The sequence below is a fragment of the Streptopelia decaocto genome (assembly GCF_964273445.1).
Source record: "Streptopelia decaocto genome assembly, chromosome: 7".
Taxonomy (NCBI): domain Eukaryota; kingdom Metazoa; phylum Chordata; class Aves; order Columbiformes; family Columbidae; genus Streptopelia; species Streptopelia decaocto.
Genome location: NC_138661.1, coordinates 55,144,546 through 55,166,195, shown reverse-complemented (window position 1 = coordinate 55,166,195; position 21,650 = coordinate 55,144,546). Strand labels below are relative to the sequence as shown.

General features: G+C 37.2%; 1 protein-coding gene across 17 annotated transcripts in view; it reads right to left on the bottom strand.

Annotated features, from left to right (window-relative positions):
- Positions 1-21,650, bottom strand: part of SOX6 (SRY-box transcription factor 6) — a 375,354-nt gene that overhangs the window by 132,691 nt on the left and 221,013 nt on the right. For all 17 annotated transcript variants that reach the window (XM_082059015.1, XM_082059008.1, XM_082059006.1 and 14 more), the window contains 2 exons: positions 16,423-16,595; positions 12,688-12,756 (listed from right to left, as the gene is read on the bottom strand). In XM_082059015.1, coding sequence (XP_081915141.1) covers positions 12,688-12,756; positions 16,423-16,595 — 242 coding nt within the window. The remainder of the gene's footprint in view (positions 1-12,687; positions 12,757-16,422; positions 16,596-21,650) is intronic.

Genomic DNA, 21,650 nt, shown 5'->3' with positions numbered 1-21,650 from the left:
AAAATAGTAAGTGCACAAAGTGATAACGGAATAAACACATCCAAGACAAGAATATTCATATACAATATATCAGATACCTCTGAGTGCTCTGGGGTGAATAGGCACAATTATCCCCAAATACAAATGTACACACAGAGCAGAGAAATATTTTAAAGTGAATTGAAAAAAAAAAGGGGGGGGCAAAATGAAATGCTGTCATTTCCATGTGAGCTCTTCTTGGTGTTAAAAAGAGGGCCTAATTCTGTACTTATAGGATTAGAATGATATAAGTGGAGAGAAAATGAACAACCAGCGGAGGAAATGGCACCCTGCACTGCATTCAATGAAGCAAAACTCTCAGTAAGTTGAGCACGAGTTTTTCCTTATACTTGAGTGTAGGAGTAAGCCAATGAAGACAAGCAAGTGGTGTAGAATAAAAACAAATTAAAGTGCAGAGTTGTATCTTCTTTCCCCCAAATGGTGAAAGCAATATTTCAATGCCTGCTATTAACAGGGATCTTTTTTGTTTTGTCCACTCGGCAATTTTTAACTAACACATTGAAAGCATGCCACTTCTCAAGCAACAATATTACGCTTTGTATTTAAAACCACAAAATAAAGAGGGCTGACTGTTCTGACAGCTTTAATCCTGGTGATACTGGGAGCCTCAAGTAAAAAGAAACTGGTACAGCATGGAGTTTTCCCTGCGCAGCAGGCAGAGAAAAAGCAGTTCTGGTTTTGATAAGTAAAACCAGATATATTCTATGGTTATATGCTAAAGCCTTGCAATTAATGGGAAACATTAACTGTCCAATGCACTGCATATCAGTGGGGTCTTTGAGAAGGCCTTTTCTCCCATTTTGTTAAAAACTCATCTACTGTACCACACTCAGGACGTTTTTTGTGTAAAGGATTGCACGTGCTCCGCTGTTGTCGGAGGGGAAAAGAGGTATCAAGTCTCCAGGTTGCATTTGTATATTAAAAAACCCCAAGCCAACTAATGATGTTATTATTAATATCTTTCACTACAATTTGTGTCAATGAAGCAATGAAAAGTGCCTAATAGGATCATCACCTCAAAAGGTGCTTTACAAATAGGAAGATGTGTCTCCTTGTCCTGAAAGGTCTGACAGTCAGAAGAAACTACTGCAATAGGAGTTCACCCTAGTTAAAAATAGCAACCATGGTTAAAAGACATCCAAACTTAGACTATACTCAAAGGCTACAATTCAGTGTATGTTAAAAGAAAGATATTAACAAATAATTTCCTTATAAGAACAAATTTCTGTAAAGAAAACATGATACTATAATACCATGCCCCTGCAATCCCAAAAGTGGTAAAAATGCAACAGATAAGCTCTTTCTTAGGAATAAAAAACTATACAATGCAATGCACATATCTACATTGTTCAGCTTAATAGGGATCTACGGCTTCTCCTCCACTATTTATAGAATACATAAAATGCCTTTCTGAATAATTAACTGAACAAAAATCGAAAAGGTAAGAGACTGAGTCTGCTATGCAGTTGTAACAGTCAGGAATGATTCTGTAAATGAAAAGGAAGCCTTTATCAGTAAAAAGGAAAAAAAAAGAAGTCACAAAAGTAGTTGCCATTCCGGAAACAGTCTGACAAAGTCAAATTTATGTTAAGAATTGGGCCCAAATTAAAATCTCTGGTCCAAAACTCACAAAACAAAGACTTTTATTTCAACAGAATTTGGCTCATTCCTCAACACCCTTTTTGGATGTGCCTGGTTTAACAGAAGATCTGTTTCTAGAGTAGGCCATAAGCAAGCATTACCCAGGCTGGTTTTTTCTCCTTTGAGCAAAAATGATCAGAAACTCTGAGCCACTTTATCCACCGACTCTTTACAGATCAAAATGCAAAACGTTGCCGTGAAAACAAGGGAGAATATGCAAAGGTGTTATATGCTATGTATGCCACTGACATAATACTTTAATAGGATATGCTGTAATTTCCTGCAATTAATATCTTAGCCGAGCTATAAAGGCTTTTTTCCAAAATTATACCATTTCGTTTACAACACTAAAATTAATGTTGTGTCAACCTTTCCATTATAAGGCTCCTTTTTCAGAGGTTTATAACTTGGCTGTAAAAATATATTCTGGCCTAAAATGTGGCATGCAAGACCTCCATTTAGAAGCAGCCATTTTGATTAAATAAAAAACATTATTTAATGGCTGTTTCAAGTAAGTTTTTGAATGCCCTACAACACATACAAGGGACTGCCAAGTAATCTAGGCACTCTTTGAACAAAACTTTATTTTCTCTCCACAACAAGCCACAGCTCAAAGAATGTTTCACAGTCATGCAAGTTGCTCCACATCTGTGAGGAAAATACATGGATATGGGAACGTACAGACTTCTTCAGTAAGAGCAGTCTCTCCGTGGGCCTCTTTCTGTATGACGAGGGCTGCACTTCTGGTGAGCAGCTCGGCTACAGGAGGGACTCGGGCTGGCTGACAGGGGTTTCATTTGAGGCAGGACAGTGGGTGAGAGGAACAAACAAATATTTCTCTGTCTATCTGAAGTGGATTCATTCTGGCTGAAAGCTCCATCAGAATAAGTTGACAGAAAGTCATGATAAAAGAGATGACCAAGATTTTAGAGAACCAGCCTATGAATTCTGAAACCACAGATTTCAGGTCTGTCAAATTTCACATAAGAACTGGATCAAGTCACATAGGAAACTTCACTTAGGTGCTTAAATTAGGAACCTTGTCTAATCAACAGAAAGTAATTCACAGCACCTGGACTGCTTTATATATGGAGCCAAAAGTCCTAATTCTGTCGCTGAAATTAGATATCTAAAATTAGATGCCCCCAAATATCTGTATGGTTTTTATTCTGCCTCAAAAGAGTGTTGTGAGGATAATACACTTCAGCTCATGAGACACTCAGATATGCAGTTACAGAGGAGATGAGTAGCCTGAAAATATATTACCAATAAAATCCAATGAAATGGAAAAAACAAAGCTAGAAATGTGATAGTAGAGCTCTCCATACAAATCACTCATTGTCAGAGCTAAAAAAAAAAGTACCATGACTCCTCCTCTGAGAAAAGTTTGTTTCTCTACTTATATTATATAAATTGCTTTGCCAAATAAGGAATCTCAGTCTGTGCTTAAGCCATTAGGTATACATTGCACTATCAACTTTGTTACATGTAGCAAGTACCCACACTACTTTTCCTCTACCCGAAACAGATTTTAAACTAACTATATGTTCCTCCAACCGGTTAGTGTCTCATTTACAGAATAAAAATGACTAATACATTACTGTAAAATAAAGTTCCCTAACTCAGAAGTGCCCTTCTATACTGTGGGGCGGTGATGTGCCTCAAGATGGATTTCACACTTCACCGTCAACTGTGAATTTCTTTGCTTTTATTATTTGGTGTTACAACTTTAATGTTTTTTTAACATACTGTCATTTTGGGTGGGTGAATAAGATGAATTCAGCATTTCATAATGCACCATTGTATACTGTTTACATCATTTATTTTCTTTTTATTGAATGATTACAAACTTCAATTTAAAATTAATAACATTTTGTGGGAGTTACTGTATGTGAATTAAGTGTGGTGATGTCAGTGCATCCCTCTGGAATTTAAAAGATATTTCACTGTGTTATATCATGTGTCGCACAGTATATCAATTTTTATTTCCCATCCCTCAAGTATGGAATGCACACTGTGTAACTTCTTAGATTCTCAATATAGACATAATTTACCCAAGCTGTGCAAATGCCCAACTTGCTGAAGATGATATATACAAGATTTATAGGAAAGACTAGTTCTTTCAAACAAGCAAAAGTCTTGCATACAACACAAGCCACTATGTTATCCAATTATTTGGGGAGAAGGGATTCCAATGTAACAGACAAAAGGAAATAGGGCGTAAACTGCAGGCATTATCCAGGTTTTCCCTACATTAACAATGACTTAAAATCAGATTCCAGGCAAGGCCATTCACCTTTGCTTGAGAGCTATGCTTTGACGTTTTTGCAAGTGTCTGGATTAGCTGGTTGCATAACACAGCCAATATCAGACATATTCATTCACTTTACTTTTACATATATGCCATCAAATGTATAGCAAATGTTAAACAGCATCTGGTTTGCTCATTTACCGGTTTGCACACACTACTACTTTCTTTATGTGAATTCATAACTCCTGAATGGATTCAGAGAGAAATGCACTTCTTCCTTGCTGTCATGACAATAAATACATTTAAAATATGTTTTTATGCTCAAATTGATTCAGTAATACACTTGTATTCTGGAACATTCCCCCAATTACAACTAAAACACATTTTGATTCTTTAGGTCAGGATTTAGTTCATCTGGTAAATTTAAGATTTTACTGTGAGATTTCCAAAAGTACTTTACAATTTATTTGCTAAATGCTTTTGGCCTTTTTATGTGGGGCTGTACTTCATCATTTTCCTCCAAATAGCTGCTTCTGCAGACAGAGATTTTGACCTCTGATATCATCACATTCCACTCTTGCCTGTATACCTGAATATCTCCATAAATCAAGTCATTTCAATACTAACATTTATTAACTATTTTCTTTATTCACTATCTCCTGATGAGTGTGTCAAATAGTGTGGAGGTTTTGGAAAAAAAAAAAAAAAATGCAAATCCTGATTGTTTTCCCTCTTGGCCATCACATGGTTGTCAATCATAAAAATCATCACTGAAAAAGTAACTAATTAGAAATGAAAGGTCAATGTCTTAGGCAGTTTCGGTCAGTCCTGGGATATGTTTTGATGTAACTCTGATGTAGGACCTGAAAAAGAGCTGGTGTGCCCAAAAGGTAGCCTGTTTTTTCCAACATCTATTTGCCTAATAAAACAAATTACATGCCCTAAAAGCCCCACCTCATTTGTATCTTTGATATTCCAAGCACAATACTAATATTCTCAGGTCTCCCCCATATGAGGTGCTCAATTCTGCAAAGCCCATTTACGTGAGCAATACTTCAATATACAAGCCATCAAATATTGGCTATGCAAGTATTACTCAAGCAAGCAAGACTTCACAGGATTGGCCCTGTTGGTAGCCTGCCACTGGCCGCAATTTCTGCTCCCAGTTATCCGTTTTACATTGTGCACATACCACTTAGGAAGGATACTGGTTTTCTATGCTGAAACAAATACTTTATCCTTAGTGCATTATTCCAAATATTGCATTATGCAGACTGACAGAGAGGGTCATGCAGACCTGTACTACCAGAGGAATAGCACCAGGGGGGTTCAGAAGGGCATAATACCTGCCAAACTAGACTGGATCAGCAAACACTGAGACTGCCGCAGCATGTCACTCCAGGCTTAGTTGAAACGGGCAGATCACCAGCTGAGAGTGACCCCTGCGCAGCAGTACAGGTAGGTAGCAAAAATTTGCTTGATCCTCTACTGTTATTCAAGAACTTGATATAATCTCCACCTAAATTAACAGGGCTCAAATCTGAAGCCCTTCTGTAAGCAAAGGCTGTAAAACGAGTGTTTGGGCTCAATAGGATCAATGAGATTTTAGCCCCTGGCTTTGACAGGGGCACGGCTGAGAACAAGCCCTTAAGCCACTGGCAAGATTGCAACACAGCACACCCAGAGCAACCAAGCAGCAGTTCTTGAACTGGGAAGGATGGATGCCTGTGCCTTCATTTCCAATTTTAAAACAGACGTGGGAGAGGGAAAGTGGGAGGGCAGCTACTATCATTTTCTGCACCAACATGAGCCTGAGAAACAATGACATTTACTTTGGTTTAACTAATTTCCACACATCAGATCATGTTCAGCACCCGTGTGCCAAAGTCCTATTCTTCAAGTCTGTTGAAATATGACTTTCCGAAACATGTGTGCTAACATTTGGCCAACACCACCACAAGATCATTTTATTAACTTGTAGCTCATTTCATAGACTGCTGCTCATGTTGCTAACATATGCTATTCTACCATTTACTGCTCTATAATTAGAGAAGTCATATGAAAGAGATACACAAGGCTTAATTTTTGCATTAAATACAATTTCTTTAGACTCGGGGAGATGAAATAAAGCTATTTAAAATAAAATTTAAAAAACACCATATTGTGAATTAGAAAACGGCAGGAAAGCTAATTTAACTCTTAGAAGGTCACAGTAAAAATTGTTAAAAACCCACTCCTCCACCTCAAGACTGCACACAGTTTTAAGGACTGTGTCAAGAGTCAAATCCAGAACAACTTTCTCCTTCGCCAGGATAAATCTTGTTTTCAGGGGCTGAGGGCACCAGGGACACAGCAGCTAGCAGGATCCATGCAAATGGGGGACCAAGGTGCAAGAGCAGAAGCTTAGGAGCAGCACACGAGGGGGAACCTTTAGTGCAGCGTGTCTTTTTTGCTTAGGCTACCACCATGCTGTCATGCCAAGGTGTTTTTAGTACGGAAGAGACCGAACAGAGGATAGGGAGCATTGCTGGAATATTTATTAAAGGGTAGGCTGCTGGGCGGAGGTGAGGATCCCACATTGCTGGTCTTCCCACACACCTGACAGAGAAAATTCCAAACCAGCCAGCAATAAAGATTTTTTTTTGTTGGAAAAAGCTGGCCTGTTACAGACCTTTTCCTTGGGTATTTATCAAATATGGACTTTACAACTCATTAGCAAGCCGCTGTGTAACAATAAATAAAATATGAAACATTTGATCTTGATGTTTAGCATATTTGTCTTTTCTCCGTTGAAGAAAACTAAGCAAGTTATGAGCTGGGCAGAAGTGTGATGCCATGCCTGCAGCAGAACCCCCCGAATTTGAATCAAGGATTTAGCAGCCAACTATTATACAAGTTCCAGGCACAGAACAGCATTTGTCTCTTCCATGTGCACACAACTGCATTGCAGAGGGGACTTAGATTTTTTTAATACTGAACTGTTAAAAAAAAAAGAAAAAAGATACCAATGACAGTTGGGAGCCAATTAATGAGTGAACTGGAATTTAAGGGAAATGTATCCTTTCTACTGTAAATTAATAAACTGTAGCTATAGTTTATTAAGCCACCACAATCATTTACATTTTCTACTGCCATAATCTTGACTGCTTATAAATTACAGTAGTTTTACCTATTCTTTAATCCAGAAACATCATTATTAAAATGTTTGATGCAGGCTACAGTGCAGCTATCATTACTTGTAAAAGTTAATTAGATTAGATAAAAGAAATAATTAGATTTGCATTTTTATCCTGGTTTTAAACTTCCAAAGAAGATCACAACAGTGTGCCTGTGGGCAATTAAAAACAGCATACAGCAGTGAAATATAAAGGCAAAAAAGGTCTGTTTTTCCTGGCTAATTCATGATTGAAGATACAATTACAAAATATTTTAAGGGTTTGCTGAAGCTGGGGGCTATTCCTAGACTTCTAAGCTTTGTTTATAACTCTCGCTCTCTTTCAAGGGAGTATCTGATCTGCGTACGCTGCCAATAGATGTATCAAATTGCTTTCAATTGCTTTATTTGGTCCTGTTCAGAGCTTGCTGGAAGGGGGTAAGTTTCATGATCAATAACAAAAAAAAAAAGTTGGGGAAAATATTCCCTAGTGCCAGAACAGTAGCATTTCAATTGCCTTTTGCTAAATCCAGTTTACAAAGAAGCCTCAGAGAGCGGAACTGAACTGACAATAACTAGATTTCAGCTTGTGCATTTTCAGCAAGCTCACTGCAAGGAGCTTTAACCCATCTCCAAAAGGCAATAAATGAAAGGTTCAGCTATTAATATTGGAGGTCAGTTACATACTTAATGATAAAGCATATCTTTAAATCTATTTCTACTATTATTATCCTAGCAAAAAATTAATTAACCAGGTCAGGGAGGCCATGAAGGCTAATGTGGAATGTAATTATTCCTGATCTTTAGACATGTACTTCACATAAAGAGATAGTCCTTATTCAGCTCACCAGGTACCTGAATTGTCAGTAGTTAATCATGGATAAGAAGAGAGACTCATTGGTTCAGCCTCTTAAGTTTAAGTATAATTCAAATGATTCCTGTTCAAGGACAGTTTAAATAGTTGTAACATTTATGTTACTATTCTTTTTTTTGTTTGTTTTTTACTATCATGGTAATCATGTTCACTCTTTTTGCCTGAAACAGAAAAATGCAAGAAATATGAAACTACAACAGCATAAATGTATAGATTTAAACTAGAAAAAAATATACTATTAGGAATAATTTCTAGTGGCCAAATTAAAACAGAATACTTATGAAAGCAGAGGAAGACAGTTTTTCTATGCAATGGAAGTCATACTGATTCAAACAGAAAACGAAATGCTCTACAATGGCATTGAACATAGTACAGAGGAATAAGGTGAAGGGAAATGGATGAAATCAGTTTGGATCAGCTATCACTGTAATACCCATCACAGGTTTTTGCAGAATAGCTCAACAGCCAGTACCCCTTTTAAAGATTTCAGACAAAATATAGGACTCACCCTAAGGAAGCTTCCCCACCAGAGGAGGGCAGCCCTCAAACTTTCATCCCTTAAATCCACAGTAGCACCACCACTCCCGCTTGAGGGAAATCCTGGAACAACATGCTCCAAGCATCAGTGAGATGCAACCCGCTCCTTTAGCTGGATATGGTGGGGTCAGAAGTTGTCCCCACGACTCATTCTGAAAGGACGAAATTCAGCAATGAGGCATTGAATTCTCAGGGATTTCAGGGCCTCGAGTGATTCTGAAGCTTGGAACAGTTCTAGAGATCACAGATGTAAGCCCCTTCCTCCAGTGTAATCTTACCTTCATGATGTACCACCAAATTCTTCCTTTAAACAGTTTTTTTCCTTATTCCTAGAAGTTTTCATTTTCATAGCACAGGCAAAGAGGTATCCTTGAAACAGCCTCATTTTGTCCCTTCTACTTTAAGAATGAATACTTTTTATTAAACAAAAAACTGAAATTCCTTAAAATCTGGATCAACCTGGAGACTGATCTGTGAGCTCTTTCTTGCTCTACAGTATTTTCTCAACTTTATTTCCACTAAAAGCAATAATTCCTCTGCACAGCTTTGCAGAACAAAGAACTTAATTTGACATACTAGATTTCCTCCCATTTCTATGGACTCCTCTGTAGGAGAGTGTTTGTGAACATTATGAACAGTTGAGCTGAAAAGTAATAACACACTACATTTATCTGAAATTTTTCATTTAAGATTCTCAAAACATTACATTTTAATTGAGGGACAGGAAACAATTTGCCAAATTTCAGATAATCAGAGACAGAACTGAGAACAACTCCAGATTCCTATTCCCTTTAGCCAACAGACAAAACTGCTTTCCCCAACATGCACACCCGGAAAGTAATACTACCTTCACTTAGAAAACATGAGACAATTAAGCAGAACATTTAATGACTGCAGTACTCTTGAAATACCTATGTTGTTTTCTTATACTAAGCCTGGCTAATGTCCTCTTTGCTCACAGATTGTTGACAAAGTTTTGGATGTAGAACAAGTCTTGAGTAAGGTGCTCCAGTAAATTGTCTTAAGAACAAAATAAACCAAAAATCAACAACTACATGAAAGCAGGTCTTAAAATGATTAAATAGATGAATAATATACAACACAATGTAAATATTAAATAACAAATAATTAGAATTCTCAGTAAATGAACCTAGTAGGTGTCCAGGGAAAGTTGTGTTTTATTTAACATGGATTATTTCCACTTTTATATGTGGTTGACAGAAATCTCGTAAGCCCCATCTGAAGTAATTTCTAATTGTTTAAATGGTTAAATAAACTGGATGCATTTATTCACAGAAATTATTATATAAGAATTAACACTCTACCTCAGAAGATGACAGTGGTACACTGTGTGTCTTGTGATGAAAACATTGCATCAGCAATGCCCCATTCCTGCATCCTGGAGAACACAGTGTACTTATTTCAAGTAGTTGTGCCATGAATAGGCCCTTGCCCAGATGGAACTGGCACCTGTGCTACTTATATTTTGTAATCTCTTCAAAAGGGGAGTGTGAGGGAAGAGTACTATTGTTTTTCCATGCATACAAAGTATAAATAAGAATCCACACCATTTTATGTAATTGCTGTTTCCTGAAAAGGGTTGCTCAAGAATGTCTTTAAACAAATGCACCTTCTGAATAAAATCAAGAAAGTTCCAAATTCTACTAAGCCCAAAAACTACACTGAGAATGTCAACGTTTATTAGAAAATCGTTTTTTCCCCTCAAGCCTCAGAGAGAGTGATTCACCTCATCTCGCTTCAGATGCCTACACTCTAGGCATCAGCATGCATTTCCTTTATAGTTAATGGAGAGAAACAGCCATTTTAGGGAACAATTCATCTGACATTTTAAATGTCTACTTTAGGACAAGATGAATTACATCTAAAACTATTCACTCTGCTTCTCTCTGTTCACCACGAAAAATAATCTGGATAATTAACTGAGACAGAATTTGCACTGCAGTTTCCTACTTTTGGTTGGATTCCACCCAGGGTCACCAGTGTGACTTCAGTATCAGTACTGAGGTTTCCTGGGAAGATGCTGGGAGGGGACCTGGGAGAACCAGCACAGCACTGAATCTCTCCTCTGCCTCTTCATCCAACCTATAGCTCTGCAGGAGCTACAGGTCTCAAGAAACTGCAACACTCATAATCAATTCAAGAGCAACAAACCTATTGCAAATTGCATGGGCAACTTAGCAACTAACTTCTCTCCCAAGCAACTCCTGGCCAGCAAACCTGCCACAGAATTAAGAAAGAACAAATAAACAAAGAACTAGTCAGCTCACAAGCAAATGGACTATGTGAGCTGGTGTGTAGCCTAAGAAACAATCTCCTAACAAACTGGTTTTTAGAAATCTTCTCCTAAGTTCAACGTATATTTGAGATGGCATCTGCCCAACATACCCAGTGCTTCATACTGGACTCTACAATGTTCCTTGGGTGATTAGATGCCCACTACCAATCAGGCTAACAAGCTGGGAGAGGAAAGTCCTCACTGCCTCAAATACACTGATCAGATTCATGTAAATACAAATAAAGAGGCCAAACTATTTAGGAACTATGGAATAAGAGTAGCTTATATTGGCAAGAAATTTGAAACAAATATAGGGAAAGACCACCAAGAAATAATCTAGCTCACACGAACAGAACCATCATTAAAACATTTCTTTGCATATATGTCTAGGAAAGGATGGGAAAGAAAACTTGTGGAGGGTTCAGCACTGTGTAAGCATAAAATTGTGAGTAAACAAGAAAACGAACCTGCAATCTATTCTAAAATTAATGTGCAGCCTATTCTAAGACCACATTTCCCAGAGTCAGTGGAACGGTAAAGCTACTGGAAAGTATTGAGTGAACTGAAACATAAACTACCTTTGAACTTTTTACTACAGAGCAAGATACTTCCTTGTAAAACATACCCACACTTGCCAAATAGGAACAAAAATTACCTGGTCATGATTCCTCTGTGTCCAAATTTCTAAAGGAATTTAAAAAATTAGAGATTCCTCATGCAAATAACTGTTCTGTGTAGCAGACTCATCTATGTTTCAGTCTTAGCTTTTATGCCAAGTAAATTTTTTTAATATGATCCTTTGTTTTCTAAAGCCAGACTTGCAAATAACACTTAGGAGAAGATGGTGTATTTTTTCCTTTCACTATTCTTATGTCTCTCCCATCCTTCATGTACACCTAATATGAACGTGCAGTCTTCCAGTAAGCAAAGGCAAAAACGGTGCTTTAAAATTCAATTGTGTCTCTCATCCCAGGTATCAACACATTTATATATGTTAATTAAACTCCTTAAAGTGTAACTGAAACTGAATTACAATATTTGCAAAAGCATTTACAAACATTCCTTTGGGATGAGGGAAGGAAAAACTTCAGTTTCCATCCAGTAACATGGCAATTGTCTGATTAAGGAAAAAAATAATAGTAGAAGCTTATAGGAAATAATTGGCAGCACAATCATCTGTCAGACCAAACCAAAATATTTAAATCAAAGAGCAGGCCCATGGCAATGCTTTCAAACAAAGTGGGAAGCGAAGAATGTAACACAGTCACATGTAAATAATGCCTCTACCTACATGTCAGTCCCTACCCACATATATTTGCACAAAATTAAACCAGGTTCTGAGTACAAGTACAGATAACTGAATATCTCCAAAACACTGCCAGATCCACAAAGGTTCAATTACGCCAAAGGCACATGGGACACATATACCTCTGGGTCTTTGTACATGAGCAGACCGGTCACAGGGACTCAGTACTGTCTCAGCGCCTATTATCCTATTCTTTAGATGTTTGCTTCAGTTAATGAAACGGAAAACATTCATCTAACCTTCTTATAAAGCCAATTTCACCTCTGTAGAATAAGGAGTTCTATAAACAATGATTCAGAATCTGCTTTTACTTAGCACAATACAAGTCAAACTGATTGCAGATTTCAGAATTAAATGACAAGATTTAAGAAATAGTTCATAACTTTTAGAAGAAAACTGTGCTTATTAAAGAAAAGCTCTTTCTACCAAAGAGATGTTTGACAATAATTTTCTAAGACACAAGACCCTCCATAAAGAACATCTTTACTGAAGCTTGCTAGTAAAGCAGGTGGCTGCTTTATTTCAGATCCTTCCCTCTCCATAAATGGAATTTAAGTATAATCAGAAGAGAGCAATAAAACACACTGACCTGAATTTGCTGCTGCAGTAGATTGATTTTGTGCTGCTGTTGCAGAAGTTGCTGCTGTTGTCTTGCAATCTGTTAGAAATAAAATTTCTATTAAGTTAAAATAGTAATAATGAAATGTCAATATTTTTGAGGAAAAAACATGTTATTAGTTACTCTTCGTTATATTTTTATTATAATTTATTTTTTTTTTAATGAAGGATGCTTTAGAAGTATCTGCATATGTGATGTAAACGTTTTAAATTTAAACCCAACATAACAATCTAGTTAGCCAGTAAGAAAAATGTATTTTAAGCACTTAGGCCTCAACTCTGGAAAGCACAGAAACATGGGCTTAGCTGTGTGCGTGTGAATAATCTCATCACTATTCAACAAAGCATTTAAGCCTGTGGTGATCTTTGACTATGATGCATTACCGTTAGCTACAATGGGAATGAAACACATGCTTAAAATTAAGTGCTTTGCTGAATGGGATGGGATTACTCAGGTGCTTAAGGTTAAACACACATTTTCCTGCTTTGCTGAACTGGAGCCTTAGCTAGTATTTATAGATGTTTCGCTATTCAGCACAAGCTCCTAGGGCAAGCTTCTATAACTTCATTCACAATGAGCAGCACATTACTTCACTTGTAAATCTCCAAGTCTTCCTTGGAAGTACACAAGGGTCTCATTCTGTGTAAAAGCAGTACCTCATGCTCAGTAACTTATCCTCAACACAACCCTGTGAAATATGTAGATATTCTTACCCTCATTTGGTAGATTCACTAAGGGATCTGGATGGTTAAGGTTCACTAAATCCCTTCTCTAACATAGATGGAGAGAGGCAAGAGTTCAGGGCAGGGAGCACTAAGAGACTAAGGAGACAGAATCTGTCCCAGACATACCCTCACCCCTCTCACCATGATTGCTATAAACCATCCCAAACCAGCATGCAAGAGCAGAAGGGAAAGAGGATCCTGCCCTCAGACTGCCGAGCTGCTCCCTGCAGTGGTAACACGGAGCTGGGGAACAACTGGACTTCTGCTTTAGGATCACAGAATCGTTTTGGTTGGAAAAGACCTTAAGATCGAGTCCAACTGTGCAGCAGACTGGAACAAGGACAAGATTTGTGTTTCCTGGAAACCTCAGTCTCAGCACTTCTGCTACCTTCATTTCTTAAATATAATTTCCCCTCCTATAAATATTTATCTAGAGCAGAGGAACCACATAAAACAGCAAGAAGATGGTGACAAAGGTAGTCTGGTCACTCAAATCCACTGCTTCAGTTTTGGCAAAAACCCTCCTGGTCTCTTTCCCCACTATCTTTTGAGCGTGCTTACTCTTTCTGTTATAAACAGAGAAAGCTAAGTAAAATGTTTTAATGATAAAAAAATTACAGAACTGTAGCAAGGTTGATTTGGAAATAAACAATCACATAGTTTTACTGCAAACTGTTCAGATTAACTCCTAAGGAATCCGCAGTTACATATTAACAGCTTGTAATTGTGCACACACAGAGATAAAGTCTGTCATTTCTTTCATCTCTCACTTTGTCACCTGGAAATAGCTCTGCCATTTTTTTCACGGCTAGAGTTAAAATTCACTTTTGTATGGGAGACAAAATTCATACATATTTTAAGTCTTGCATATGACCTCAAAGAGACAAATTGAGGTCTATGTGACTCTGGGACTGGATCAAGGTAAATTGCCACACAGAAGAGGAATTAAGCAACTATCATAGCCAACTACTCCGTTTATAAGCCTGACGTTCAAATATTTCTGGGTATATCTCCCAGTAAAGTCAATAAAAATACGGTGAATGAAGACTGAAGAAGCAGGCTCTGGACTGCTAGTGAAAAAGGTAGTTCAAACAGCCAGCAGCATGCGTGCCCAGGTAACCCTGGGGCAGCTCCTAGCTCCTCAGGTCATTTCTTGTTATATCAGTGGTCAGCAGCAGTGCCTATGCTTGGAAACACAACTCTAATGGTAACTGTCCTACAGAGAATAGTTTAAAACCTGTATGAGTGCTTGAGTTACTGTTTCTAATGAGTAACACACCAATTGTGCTATTCCATCTTCTAAGTGTAGTGCTTGTCACTAAATATAAGATCTGTCAGGTTTATGTCTATGTTGTCCCTCCTGCTAAAATCTCAGTGAAGGTAACAGAAAGATTATCATGATAGTCAGCTTCAGAAAAAAAATATCTGTAATTTCGCATCAAAATCAGATACTGCATGAAGCTGCGTCAGGGGTCATAGAATCATAGAATAGTTCAAGTTGGAAAGGACCTTCAAAGGTCATCTGGTCCAACCCCCCTGCAATGAGCAGGGACATCTCCAACTAGAGCAGGTTGCTCAGAACCTCGTCCAGCCTTACCTTGAATGTTTCCAAGGATGGGGCATCTAACACCTCTCTGGGCAACCTCTTCTAGTATTTTACCACTCTCAAAATACTTAATTCCTTCTGAGTGCTTTATCTTTTTTCATAGACACACAGTATCTGATGTTGGTAAGCTATAGCCAAGGCAAGGATGAGATCTTTTTTAATATGTCCAAAGGCACTGATTTGCCAGAGTTCAGACTGCCTGTGAACAGCTTTTTGTACCTCTATGGACAATATAGTACCATTTGAATAGGCATTTCCTGATGAAAAACAGAAATATACCAGGAAGCATCTAATGTCAATGGTTCCTCTTAGATGGAACAGTACTGTGATAGAAAATGTATCCAATACCCTGCAATGCAATTACCATAGCATAGTCTTGATGTATAGGCTTGACACAGTAAAGTAGGGTGCACAAGCACCATGTGGCTCAAATTCTGAATTTTATTTGCCTATCGGTTGAGCTACATGCTCGCTTCATTGAGCATGACAACCTAGTTTTAAGTGTCATTTAATTTTCATTTTGAAATATAATTACAAAGTGTTCACTGTAAGATATCACTCGTCTGCAAATGTGTCAAGATTAATTTGTGCTAGCTTATTCACAAGTGTCAATAGTTAATTACTGTGTCATCTCTGGATGGCTAAATGACATTCTAACTTCTGATTTTTTACAGTGTTCCTTTATGTTATTTTCCATTAGAGGATGAGTCCATATCCCTACATGTGGGCAAATACTCAAGCACATAAAATACCAGACGTCACAACTCATTAAAATCAACAGAGCATATATTGCTGTATATATCCTATAAAATACATTTAACTGAAAAGATAATTCTAGTAATAATGTCAGATTCCTAAAAACCACTCATTAATTTGGATCTGTCTGATCTAATGCCTAGGGGACTAGTGTATGGGATCACTGTTGTTACCCTTTTGTACAATGAGAAAAGTACAGCTCTTTGGACAAATGCACCTTTACAAAAATCTAAAACAAAAAAATCAGACCTTACTCATAGAAGGTATTTGAAGGTTTGAGGCTGCTTAAGGTTTCTGGTTCAATTATTTTCTTTCCAAAAAGGTGAGGAATTAAATAATGGCTATAGTCTGGCTTATTTGTAACTCCCAAAATCGCATCTCAGGGCAAGAAACAAGAACTGCGAAATCTATTAAATGCCATTGATTCTAGGAAATAAATAGTTTGGGTATTTTTTTCCTCAGGATCCAAAAAGATTTCCTCTTTCTGGAAACAGATGTAATTTCTGAAGATATTTAAGCTCTTTTATCAAAAGATGAAAGGAAACACCAAGCAGGACAGTGTTTATGATAAGCATTCTGCATGAAACATTTTCACAGGTTTCTTTCTTGGAGCCTCACCTGTTCTTGCTGTTGGCGAGCAAGGTCCATTTGCTGCCGTTGTTTTTCAATTTGTGAGGCTGCCAGCTTTTTCTGTTCATCGTGGGCAGCCAGGAGCTGCTCCCGTAAGCTGATCAGCTGGGTGATCATAGTAGAGAGCTGTCGCTCTTTTTCTGCCAGGCTTTCTGGTGTACCTAAATGTGCAGGAAAGATGTACTGTAAATATGAGACAGACAATAGTTACCAAGCAATATTCACAAAGAAAATGGCTGAATCCCCAACATGTTTATTTCAAGTGGCAGCTTGAATATGTATTATACTAAGAGACCCCAAAAGAAGCTTTGCTGTGCTCTAAGCAGTGGAGAATATAATAAAACTTGGAGCAGAAAAGATATAGACCATTTCTTTTTTTCTGACAGGAGTAATTAACAACGCACTGTGTACAGATCCCTATAACTTTTCCATCTAAATCTGCCAAGTGTGATAAATACATTCACAGTTTATTAGACATCATTTTCCCTCACTATATATATTTTGTTGTTTTTTTCACCCAAGTATGTAAAAATGCTTAAAAAAAAAAAAAAGATGCTGTTCAGTGGAAGAAGCAATTTAATAGTTTATTGATCATTTCTCTAAAATACCCATATATCTGGTAGGTCACTTGGGTAAATGTAATCTTTGGTTATGGAATGCATATTAAAAATGTGCTCTACTTGTCCCTAAGAGAAATGGCTAACCTGAGAAAATGGCTTAAAAATTTTCATTTAACTTTCAAAGTTTACTCTACAGAGGGTACTTAATTAATATGAAACTACGGTACATTTATTCTTTGCCCTAATGATGCTTAATGGCCTGTTTATAGGAAGATTGCATGGGTCTCCTAAGTAGAGACTACAGGGTCCTTTTGCAAATCTATGCAAAAATATCCCATCCTACGTATGAACATATTACTCTGTCACAAACAGCAATGTCAGCTCCAAATTTGAGCCATACACTGCATTTCGTTGTGTGAGTACCTCAGACCCACAGCTCTATAAGAGGTAATATAATTAGAGTAGGGTAGCAGTTCAGGAATATTGGAAGAACATCTGAAAGTGGTTTACAGTTGCGAGTCAGATAAATGAAGCAATTTTATGTTGTACTGGAAAACTGAGAGAGAAGAGGCGAACCAAATCAAGAACTAGTCAGATCTGTAATCTGTCACAATGATATGAGAAGTTGCACGCAAGAAAGGATATTCACATATTTCCTTTCCTCCATTCACAATAGAAGACTGTGATAAAGAAGCCACGGGACTTTTGAAGAGGAAGAAAATGTGTGAGGAACAGGACCTGGGAGGGAATGGAGAAACTGTCACCAAAATTATGACTCCACCTTCTTCCCAGAAATAAGATTGATATCTTCTAGGGAAGAGAAGAAAGAGGTTGACAGGCTTCATAAGGAGAGGGAAGACAAAACAGACTCCTGCCAAGCTGGCCTCAAACCCAAGATGCTCTACTACTTACATAGTGCTATGATGTGACAAATACTATTCTTACACAGAATTTCATTTGCGAAAGCAGCACACAAGAAAAGCTCTGTCTACAATTGCATTCAAGGGAATAAGAAACTGCATGGCTTAAGTCATGTACTCTTAACAACGCAAGCTCCCAAATACAAAGGGTATGTGGTTTTTTGTACATTTCTTAATTGCATTTAACAAGAAAAAGAACTGAAAATATTCACTTTCTTAGCCACTGTTACTTAGTTTTAAGAGTCTGCAACAAACTGATCTTTCAGTTCCCTGCAGTGCCAAATCTTAATTCAGTATATATGAGACACAGGTCTCCAGATAAGGAAGAATGAGTAACTCCTGTTGTAGCAGAAATTTTAGAAATGGTTATCAGTGTTCTTAGTCACAAGAAGTATGGTGGATGCACGAAGTTAAAGCTGAAGGACACTCTACTGTTCAAACTAACCCACTGTAAAACTTTAGTGTGATATGTATGACTGAAGCAATAAAAGAATTCTGTGCAAAAAACTGTTTCAAAATAACAACAAAAATTTTTGAAAGTAAGCTTAGGTGGGTATGTAACCATGAAAATGTCTGCACTGCCTTGCCAGGATCCATTAGCTCATACTGAGCTCCACACTGTTGACACCAGTTCAATTATGTGCAGCTTCAGTATAGACTTAACCTAACCCTCTTAAACTGTATTATTCAGTCTTGAAGATTTTTCACCATGAATCAAAGGTGCTTTTGAATACATTATTGTATACTGAAATTCATTCTCATGGAGGAAAGACTGTTCTGCCAAAGAAAAACTCCCTTGCCCATCATGACTAAAAGAGATCAACCACTCCACCTATTTTAGAAAGGCAATGGGAAGAAACCCGCTGCCTCAAATGATACCGACTGCCATGCATGGCCACCTGGGAAACCACAGCTGGAGACCTGCACATCTGTCAGGCAGCTCTGGCATTGTAACACAGGCCTCTGATCTTACAGTCATAAAATATTTTACACACCCAAAGCAGATATTAATCTCCTATTCCATTCCCACATTATTCTGTATACTTCGTACTTGCTTCATAATATAAGTAGAAAGCTACGACAAAAAGTGCCTGCTAAAGCCACAAAATTTGATTGTTTTGCTATGATTAGTTAGAACCATTTGATAAGGTTGCAGCAAATTTATAAGGTCATTTATTCTTCTTCTTCTATAGAATAGCAGGAAGAAGTAACTGTTCTTATTCAGGAATTCAAATTCATAGTAATTGTTTTTCTTTCCTTCCCCCCACCCCCAGAGAAGCACATCTGAAACGAATGACCCCATTTAAAGTACTCTACTCTTTAATTTGTACTACGCTATGTAATCCAACAACAGAATAGAACTGATGACCACAAAATGCACAGTGTGCTCCTGGAGAATAAGGAGACCTCCATGAAGCTGCAAGACACCTAACTGAACACTGCTCAAGACAAGAAAAAGCACAAACGCAGAATGCTGTTGTATGAACAGCTGAGGGAGAGGTATAATTTAATTTTAGAGTGGAAAATCCCAACCATTATTTCACAGTTTAAATATCAATAAAAACCAACTTGCTCAGAATGCAGACCAGATTGAGCTGATCGGGTTGGGCCAAGAGAGGTCATCAGTAGCTGTGTGCCATCATCATCTGTTTTACATCCACTTACTGCAGCAAGCAATGAGATTCCTAAACTCATTACCAGTAAATAAACCACTTCTGCTGACTACAACTGTCTATAAATAAAATAAAAAATATAGCTATCTGTAAAATGTATTTGCCATAAATACAGATAAAACAAAAAAGCTTTGTAAAAAATATACAGTATATATGCCAGCTTCCATAAAATATTATATATCACAGCTCACTTTCTGTTCTAATCCTATTCTCTTACTCTGAAGACAGCAGTGCATTTTTTTTTTCCATGGGGTCTTCCTTATCCCCAAAACACATCTGTCTTGAGTTTCTCTCAGATTTGTCAGGTGGATCAGTGCTCCCCAGGGCCTGCTCCATCTGAAGTATTTTAATTTGACTAAACACCTGATTTATTTTATCTCTCCGATGAGAAGGGCAGTTTGTCTTAATAGAGCCTGTCAGCCTACAGTCCCATTCACAGCAATTTACAGGCAGCCAGGGATGCTGGAAAAGAAGAGTGCTGTGATTCTGTATTTTATCCTCCTCCAGAAAGCACCTAAAAGCAGCTATTCACTGCTACTGCATGTGGCATTTTAGAACTGAATTAGCTTTTTATTCAAGTAACTACACTTGTTGTGAATAGCTTATCTGTAAAATTGCTACATTCACTACTGATTTTATTAACCTTTGGCTCTATCACAAAATGGTCTTCAGTTAGGAAAGACCTTTAAAATTGACACATTTTTCTTAGGGGCCTTTATTTCAGTGACTTCAGATATAGTGAATTTGATCCATTAACTCCCTTTACCAGCAGTATTTTAAATTTTGAGTGTTGGTGGGAAGTCGATAGGGTTTGAGAACTTCTTTTTAAAATTAAAATATAACAGTAAGTCTCATCAAAAGTTCAGAAAAAATACTGATTTTTTTTTTTTTAATAGTTCTTTGGTTATATATTCTTGCTTTTGTGATTATAATCATAAGCTGAAAAATCATTTCATTGTAGCAATATCTTAATTTTTCCTTGTGTGCTTATTGTTTTACCCTTTTTTTTTGTATGCTTTTGAGCACAAATTGAGATAAAATGGTCAGATTGAACAGAACTAAGGCATCAAAGAGAACTTTTGAGAAATTCTGGTCATAGGTCAATCTAACCAGGAGTGAGAAAATAAAAAGTAGCTATAAATCTGCTGAAAAAGAGGGAAGAGTTCAACTTGTGGTCCAAAATTACATTCAGAAAGAATTCTGCTTGTGGCAAAACCCTTCTTTTGAAACCCACCACAATACTACATAAATTCCAGTACACAAAGTAATAGAAACATCTTCATTAATCTTCTCATGAATTTAATAAAAATCATAAACATCATTTTGTATTTTATCTACCTAGATTTCTTTAAGCACTGAAAAAAAATTTTAACTATAGCTCCTATAGCAACCTCTGGTTTACCACCTTACAAAACTTCTATTACCTCCTACTACATATTTAGTCTATATACAGATGTAGCTGCATGTCAACAAATACAGGAGGGTTTTCAATGTTAAATTTGGAACTGTCCTTGTAGCAAGTTGTCATGAGATAGAGGCAAAGTAATAACTGCTGGTAAGGAAAAAAAAAATGTGAAGGAATAACAAAAAATAGACCCCTAGACTTACATAGTATAATTTAAACTAATCTCTTTGACACTCACCAAAAGAAAACAAGATAAAAGCACGTATTCTATCAAGTAAGTTAAAGACAAAATACTGGAGTCATATATAAGTCAAAATTTATAGGAATGATGCAAAGCTTGGTGAAGTCGGATTCTTATCTGCGACACAGAATTACTGTGGGTTCTTGAATGTGCTTGCCTTAGTTTCCCAACATGTACACAGAGTAAAACACTACCAGTCAGAGGGTTTTATGTCTGGTTAGTTAATTCTTCTGAAGTGCTTTGAGATCTTTGCATGGAATCTCTACACAGCTGCAAAGTATTATTGGTTCTCTTGAATTCAGTGATTAGTGAAAGCATGACAAATATCATCCGTGTTTATACACTGCATCTAAACTAACTTTTGCCCCATATACTTACAGGAAATACAAATTAATAAATCACAAATGATTAGTCCTG